This window comes from Rhipicephalus sanguineus, chromosome 5, assembly GCF_013339695.2.
Source record: "Rhipicephalus sanguineus isolate Rsan-2018 chromosome 5, BIME_Rsan_1.4, whole genome shotgun sequence".
Lineage (NCBI taxonomy): Eukaryota > Metazoa > Arthropoda > Arachnida > Ixodida > Ixodidae > Rhipicephalus > Rhipicephalus sanguineus.
In genome coordinates this window covers 195,249,107-195,257,268 of record NC_051180.1, presented here as the reverse complement: position 1 = coordinate 195,257,268, position 8,162 = coordinate 195,249,107, and the positions used below count along the sequence as shown (strand labels likewise).

The window sequence follows — 8,162 nt, the reverse complement described above, 5'->3', positions numbered from 1 at the left end:
CCTGAACAATTAGTGTGGTCAACTTGGGTTTGGCGGGCAACAGAATGGGATGCCGGATGTCAGGACTGGCATTAAGCAGGTCGAGCCTCCCACCGACACGGAGGAGTCCATTTGTATCCAGGAATGGAGCCAGGCGAAGAACCGATGACGTTGATGGCAGCCTTTTTCCTTTCTCAAGAAGTCGTATTTCGGCTCCGAAATACTGATCTTGCACGACTCTAAGCCAATAACGCTCGACCTCTTCAAGTTCTAAAGTCGTGAGCGTTCCACTGCGGGGAGGGCTCCTTCTCGAAGCGTTGTGGACGAGGCGCTGTACGAAAGCAGTAACGCGCAAAAGCCTATTGAGCGAGCTGAAATCTTCCGCACGCACAATTGAAGTCTTCGATGAAACAAGCGATGGACAGATCGTCGTGGCTGTCTCATAGAGAGGCTCAATATCTCAGTCGTTCGGAAGGTCATCCAGCTTGAAACTGGGAATCGGTCCTGGCGCTGAGATCCAAGGGGGACCGTGCCACCATTTATCCGACTCCAAAAACGCTTCGGCAGACACGCCACGGGTAAGTAGATCGGCAGGATTCTCGCCGCTGCTGCAATGCGCCCAGGTGTCGGGATTAGTGAGCTTAGATATCTCGGCCACACGGTTGCTGATGAAAAGATCTCGATTTCTTGTTTTTGCTCGGATCCAGTGAAGAGCAACGAGGGAGTCGGTCCACAAATGAGCGGATGCCTGCTGGAGACGCGGCACGGACCGTACGTACTCCGCTAGCCGTGCTCCACTAACGCAGGCGATCAGCTCCAGTCGAGGCAGGGACATCGTCTTGAGCGGAGCGACGCGACTTCAGCTGATGAGCAATCGGGTGACGCATGCCCCGTCGGCAGAAAGCGCCCGAACGTAGATACACGCACTATAAGCCTTTGGACTGGCATCAGTAAATATGTGCAGTTCAAATGCCAGCTCTACGCTGCAGTCGTGCAGAAACACGTAGCGAGGAACCTGTGCCTGGACATCTGGCAACTCGGTGCACCACGCGTTCCATGCAGCTTGTACTTCATCTGGCAGCGTCTCATCCCAGGAGTGCTTCCGCTTCCACAGGTCCTGGAAAATTAGCTTCCCTTTCACGGTGAATGGGGAGAGATAGCCAAACGGATCGTAAACGCTGGCTACGGTTTGAAGGATCGTGCGCTTGGTGGCCGGTCTGTTTGCGGCGAAGGAGGCTGCGTTGCGCATTGTCCACGCGATGGTATCGCCTTTACGCTCCCACGGCACGCCCAAAACCTTCACGAGATGGTCATCTCCTGCTTCAGTCTCAATGGCCACGTTATCTTGGATAAACTGTTGCTTTAGTAGGTCGGAGTTCGATGCCCATTTCCGTAACTCCATGCAGGCGTCAGCGAATATGGCACGTGTTTCCTGGTATACAGTCATGGCTTGTTCCGCCGTGGACACCCCAAGGATGAGGTCATCCACGTAAAACGCCTTCTCCAGGAGGGACACTGTCACAGGAAATTTTTCCCGACACGACGCTAAATGATGGCGTATCGTGGCGGCAAGCAGAAAGGGACTTGATGCTGCTCCGAAAGGGACCCTAGTCATCCGCCATGCGACAATGGTGGGCTGGGCTCTTCCTTGGTTGGCAGTTGCTGAACCCATAGAAAGCGTAGCAAATCGCGGTCTTCTGGACGAATGAGCATTTGCAAATAGGCTTTCTTGATGTCTGCCACAAGAATCACTGGGTAGCAACGAAAGGATAGCAATAGTTCAACGATGTCAACACCAAGCTTCACCCCTTTCGATAAAACGTCATTCAGGCACGGTTTTCCGACGACATGAGACGGCGCGTCAAAAACCACCCGGAGCTTGGTGGTCACTGCATCGCGGCGGATGACAGCATGATGCGGCATGTGATAAATGTTAGGGCCTGGAATTTGCTCTTGATCAACTCTTTCGGCATGACCATCCTTGAAATAAGCAGTGATGGCTTCGCCGTACTGTTTCGGCAGGTCGGGTTGTTCCCTGAATCGGTTGAGCTGCATATTTAGTCGACGTGCTGCAAGCTGTCTGTTGTAACTACCGGCCGGAATGCCAGGCTCCTGCATCATCAGGGGCACTTGGTAACGACCAGCTTGCTTGCTCAGACAATGCTCAAATATGCCGAGGTCAGGGTTGTCTTTTATCGTACTTGACTACCGGTTCTCACTACCAATAGTGTCGAGGCGCCACATAGCCGATTCATTGCACTCTTGATGAGAACCACCAGCCGATAAGAAAAGGGCACTAGTTGCTGTAGCTTCGTAGTGCGAGCTACTGCCCTGCACAGTCCACCCGAACGACGTTTCCACGGCAGTGAGTTGCTCGTTGAGGCGAACAATCTTTCCAGTGGCGACTTTCCAATAAGCGTCCGAGCCAATTAATATGCTGACGTCCTCTGGGTGCCAAGTTTCCGGGTCAAACATGTCCGCAGCATCATACCTCCGGGCGCTCAACAGCTCGAGCACTTCCATGTTCAGCGGTGGACTTGTCACGGTGCACAGTTCGCGGACTTCCAGTGCTTCCGATGTGACGGTGCTGCCGTTAAATCGTCCACGCAGCGTGACAGAGACGCGTCGACAACGTAAATGATTCCGTGGCTTGGCATTTCCAAACGTTACCAGTGAGAGCTCTTCCGTGCCAAAGACTTTACACTGCAGTCTCTTGGCCACGTCGGTGCGGATGAATGAACGCTGGCTGCCGCTGTCAAGCATCACACGCACCAGGAGCTGTCGCGGTCCGCTCTCAGCCCAAACACGGCCCGTCTGAAGCAGCACCGACTTGGCTTCTGTAGCGCCAGTTGACGCCGTAGTTACCGTCGGTGAGGTAGAGCCGAACGAGCCGCTCGGTACTGTTGGTGCAGGAGCAGCGATCGTGGTGACGGCTCGTGACAGCTCGCAAAGGACCGTTAGGTGTCGGCGTTGGCACTTGTTGCACGTAAGGTTCAGGGAGACTCTGCAAAGCCGTGCGACATGATTGCGCATTCCGCACTTGTAACAGCACCGAGCGTTAAGCAACCTGGCCCGTTTCTCGTCGGCGGATAAGTCGACCGTGCACTCTGCCAGGCTGTGACCACGGCTGTCGCACAGTACACAAGGCGTGCGCTGCTGTAGGGATTCCGTCGCCGCTAGCGCGGATGCCGACGGAATGCCCTGTGAAGATCTTGTCGGCGAGCTCATGTCACCAGGTACCGTGATCGAGTTGTGCGTATACGATAACGCCGCTTCTTGCTTCCCTTCCTCACGCACTTCAACCTGGATTTTCAGGAACGCTAAAGTGTCGGTCGCCTTGTGCGTTCTCGCTTCAGGTGGTGTGGGCTCTGCTGATGCATTAGTACCGCGCGTGCTCTCCTCCTTCTTCTTCTCTCGGTACATTATCGCCAAGTCTTCTGGCAAGCACCTCATTAGCACCCGATGAAGCACCACAGTGTACTGCTCAGGTCGTACACCAAGACCTTCGAGCGCACTTACGCGGAAACGCACGGTGTCATGCAGCACCCGAAGCTTCTCCACTTCCTTGGAACTCCTCACGGGCGACAATGCAAGAAGCTGGTCGATGTGCTCGTTGACTAGTAATTCCTGTCGACCGAAGCGCTCTTTCAGTGTTGTCACGGCAATTTCATAGTTGTTATCAGCCAGCTTGATGCCTTCGATTGCTCGCTTATCCGCTCCCGTCAGGTACGTCAGCAAATACTTAAATTTCTCGATGGGCGGCAACTCGGTGTTCTCGTGAATCGTGGCGCTGTAATGGTCCCAGAATTCTTGTCACTGACGTAAATCTCCGGCATAGGTCAGGACCTGAAGCGTTGGAAGCGCGACCGACCGGTAGCGTGGCGTACTGACGGGTCCTGGCGGCGCCCCAGCAGATCCGATGTTGCTCTGGGTGGCTGCTACCCGGTCGTCATTGGGTTCACTCCTAGACGGGCCGCTGTGACCGGTCGCCTGTTGACGCTGTGACAGGAAGAACTGCGCATCAGCAATCGCGTACAGAATCTTCTCGTGGTAGTCGTTTGCGCCCTCGACTTCTCCTTCAATAGCTTCGTCTTCCGTGAGATCGAGAATGTCCTTGTCTAGCTGGCGGAGCTCAGCTTCTTTCTTCTTTAAAACGGCGACTTGCCTAATGACCTCACGCGCCTCGGTGTCGGGGTTCTGCAGCAGTCCTGTCAGGAGCGTAATATTTCGGGAGACGCTGGCCCTGACAGTTCCACGCACCTTCCGAAGACGCTCGGTCGAAGACATCGTTGTCCAGCACTGAGGAGTTCCCGGGTTTCACGGCACCAAAAAATGTAAATAACGAGGACCCGTCGTCGTTGATCTGGAACACGCCTTTACTGTATAAGGCTAGCTCCCAATCCTCTTCGTTCTCCTCCTCCTTTTCATCCTGTACCCACCCTCAGGACTATGCCCCACTATTCTATTTTCAACAAACACTATTGCGCTTGCTCGCTGCGTTTAGCAGCTATGGCGTATTTAAAAGGTAATTTCAAAGTTGCAGGTCGTCTTGCTCACGACTATACATATCTGCGGCATACATTCACCTGCTAGCCAACACGCGAAAGCACAACCAGCGTTTCTAAAATGCAACAATTGCAGTTAGTATTAAGGAAGGGTGGTAAAAGCTTATCGTTTGGTGCATATATGATGCGAGCTACGCGCACGCGGTCTATCTATACTTTATTTCAGTATACTTTATACTTGAATGCATACTTAATTTTAGTAAACGCCGACTATACTCTCTCGAGTACTCTTTGAATATCACAACCTCACCCTGAGCTGGTCGACAGTGTCGATGGACGTTGATTCGCAATGGATCCGCGAATAGCACAGACCGCTCCTGAACTTCATCTAGGAAGCCGAATTGTATTGTTTTATTTCAATTATGCTGTAGGGGCAGGGGACACGGCCCGGCGCGCACGTGACTAACTTCGTCCCACGTTTCTGTTAGTCATCTGTAGAACGAACGAAGCCTCAAAGCGGTGAAGAGAAAGCTGGGTACAGGCAAAAACCAGATGTATGCACTAAGGGACAAGGAAGACAAAGGCACTAACACTATGGGTAGGATAGCTGAAATAGCTGAGGAGTTTTACGGAGACCTGCACAGTAGCCGGGGCAACCAGGAAGATCACGTAAGAAGTAGTAGTAGCCTAGAGGAATCGGACATCCCACCGGTAACGACAGGGGAAATAAAGAAAGCCTTGGAGGGAAAAAGAGGCAAAGCCCCTGGTGAGGATCATGTAACATCATATCTGTTGAAAGAGTTGACAGTGTTATAAAAACTGGCCACCCTGTATACGAAATGTCTCTTAAAGGTGAGAGTACCAGAATCTTGGAAGAATACTAAGATCATCTTAATCGATAAGAAAGGAGACGTCAAGGACTTGAAAAATTGCAGGCCGATCAGCTTACTGTCCGTTGTCTACAAGCTGCTTACAAAGATAGTGGCTAATACAATTAGGGCAACATTAAAATTCAGTCAACCAAAGGACCAAGCGGTATTCCGCACAGGCTACTCGACAATAGACCACATTGACATTGTCGATCAGGCGATAGAGAAATGTGCGGAATATAACCAACCCTTATATATAGACTGGAATTTGTAAAGGAGTACGTCTACTTAGGACAGGTAGTAACCGCGGAGCCTAACCATGAGAGTGAAATAACTAGAAGAATAAGGATGGGATGGGGCTCATTCGGCAAGCATTATCAAATCATGAATGGTAGTCTACCACTATCTCTCAAGAGGAAGGTATATAACAGCTGCATCTTACCGGTACTTACCTACGGAGCAGAAACCTGGAGACTTACAAAGAGGGTTCAACTTAAATTGAGGACGACACAGCGAGCGATGGAAAGGAAAATGATAGGTGTAACCTTAAGAGACAGGAAGAGAGGAGAGCGGGTCCGGGAACAAACGGGGGTTAAGGATATCATAGTTGAAATAAAGAAGAAGAAATGGATATGGGCCGGACACGTAGCACGTCGGCGGGATAACCGGTGGTCATTAAGGGTAACTGACTGGATTCCAAGAGATGGTAAACGCGTGAGGGGGAGGCAGAAAATTAGGCGGGTAGATGAGATCAGGTAGTTTGTAGGTATAACGTAGCAGCAGAAAGCACAGGACCGGGTTGATTGGCGGAACATGGGAGAGGCCTTTGCCCTGCAGTGGGCGTAGACAGGCTGATGATGATGATGATATATAGCCTTCATAGATTACGAGAAGGCATTTGATTCGGTGGAGACATCAGCAGTTACGCTGGCGCTACGGAATCAGGGTGTCGACGAACCATATTTAAAATACCGGAATAAATCTTAGGAGGTGCACGTTAAAGAACCTCAGGTGGTCAATAATTCCGAGCCCTCCAGGACGGCGTCCCTCATAATCATATCGTGGTTTTGGAATGTTAAACCCCAACAATTATTATTATTATTATTATTATTATTATTATTATTATTATTATTATTATTATTATTATTATTTCTTCCATTGAACTTGTGGTATCTTCTCATAGTAGGCACAGAATTATTGTTCTTGGGGATTTCAATGCACATTGAATTGACTGGAGCAGGCTTACCTTTTCTCATTACAATCATTTCATAGACAAAAAGAGCAGCCTGCCCTTGGACATTCTGGCGTTTAATTCTCTACCGCAACATAACTCAGTCGTCAATTTCAGTGGCAACGTCTTAGACCTGTGTGTGTCAAACGATCAACCCCTTGAAGGATCCGACATCTCTCTTGTACGTCCGGACAAATTCCACCCACCACTTAACGTAAGATTATCCGCATCAGCCGAAACAACGAGCTTCAGCAGTTACGTAAAAAAACCCCCGAAATTTGCCTTCAAGCGAGGTGATTACACGGGCCTCTATCATCACTTGTCTGCCGTTGAGTAGTCACAGGTTACTGACAAACCAAATGTTGAAGAGCAGGTTGATCGGTTTACGGAGCTTGTACTGAGCAGCATGCGTAATTTTATTTCCCAATATACACCTAAACAACGTAAATATCCCCACTGGTTCTCATCTGAACTTATCAGTGCACTGAAGCATAAAGATCACGCACACAGGAAACCTAAATGTTCTCGATCCAGCGAGTGGAAGGAAGAGTTCAGCTTCTTTCGAACTCTCTCTAAAGGCCTATATAAACGGGATCATAGTTCGTATATTGAATTCTTAGAAAAAAGCGCCTCTGACAGGCCGGCTCAGTTTTGGAAGTATGTACGTAAACGGTCTAGCAAAAGCGGAGAGTCCTTCAGACTACTGGATACAAATGGGGTAGAAGTGCATGCCGTCGCTGACTGTTTTGCCACGCATTTCTCATCCGTTTATAAGGCCTCAGACTCTAGCACTGATATCAGACAACAGCCCAAGGCGGTTAGCTCATCCAGTGCTTTGTCGCTGGATGAAAATCTTATCTGTGAATGCATTAAGCGCTTAAAACCATCCTTATCATGTGGGCCAGATGGCATCCCCTCCGCCATACTAAAAGCTTATGGTAGTATATTTGTCCCAGTACTGACTACGATATTTAATAACTGCCTGGACACTTCCACATTTCCTAGCATGTGGAAAACTGCTCGTGTTTTTCCAGTATTTAAGTCGGGCTCTAAAACAGATGCTTCTAATTATCGCCCGAGTTCACCACTATGTGCCACATCAAAGATCTTCGAGCTGGCTCTTCACAACATATTGTCTTTTAGTGTGAAAATTTGCCAGGCCTGCGCTGAAACCGCAGCACAGTCACAGCGAAAGCTGGAAGAGCGGCGTTTCTTAGCCCGTTGTAAGCTCTCTTGGGGCTACAATACAAGTACACTAGAAAGGTACCACTACGCCATAAATCACAATTTTGTGAAGTTGGGAAGCACCTACTAAGCCATTATTCGTCACTCTGCGGAGAAGCGAGTCACCACCTACACGTCTGTAAGGCATTATGTGCACTTTGTTGACGCCACGGCTGTTGGCAACCAATACAAGTGCACTTGCGAGGAACCCACTACGCTATAAATCATTGTAATTTTACTGAGACCCCGAGCAAATGGATCATGCGCTTATGGGCTTCCATGGCAACCAATACAAGTGCTCTTGCGAGGAACCCACTACGCTCTAAGTCATTGTAATTTTACTGAGACCCCGAG

At 49.9% G+C, this 8,162-nt stretch overlaps 2 protein-coding genes across 2 annotated transcripts; both read right to left on the bottom strand.

Annotated features, from left to right (window-relative positions):
- Nucleotides 1-838: 838 nt before the first annotated feature.
- Nucleotides 839-1,594, bottom strand: LOC119395167 (uncharacterized). Its single transcript, XM_037662448.1, has one exon. The coding sequence runs from the start codon at nucleotides 1,592-1,594 to the stop codon at nucleotides 839-841; it is 756 nt and encodes a 251-aa protein (XP_037518376.1).
- A 590-nt stretch (nucleotides 1,595-2,184) lies between these two features.
- On the bottom strand, nucleotides 2,185-4,266 carry LOC119395166 (uncharacterized). Its single transcript, XM_037662447.1, has 3 exons — nucleotides 4,240-4,266; nucleotides 3,851-4,176; nucleotides 2,185-3,769 (listed from the first exon to the last, which is right to left on the bottom strand). The coding sequence occupies exons 1-3, from the start codon at nucleotides 4,264-4,266 to the stop codon at nucleotides 2,185-2,187; spliced, it is 1,938 nt and encodes a 645-aa protein (XP_037518375.1).
- Between the last annotated feature and the right edge of the window lie 3,896 nt (nucleotides 4,267-8,162).

What these genes read in the sequence shown, in the direction of transcription:
- LOC119395167 (XM_037662448.1), bottom strand. Translation starts at nt 1,594, where the DNA reads ATGACTAGGGTCCCTTTCGGAGCAGCATCAAGTCCCTTTCTGCTTGCC.
- LOC119395166 (XM_037662447.1), bottom strand. Translation starts at nt 4,266, where the DNA reads ATGTCTTCGACCGAGCGTCTTCGGAAG. An exon ending in CGACCGAGCGTCTTCGGAAG is followed by an intron (nt 4,177 to 4,239) that starts GTGCGTGGAACT and finishes GGACTGCTGCAG; the next exon opens with AACCCCGACACCGAGGCGCG. An exon ending in GTCAGTACGCCACGCTACCG is followed by an intron (nt 3,770 to 3,850) that starts GTCGGTCGCGCT and finishes GGACCATTACAG; the next exon opens with CGCCACGATTCACGAGAACA.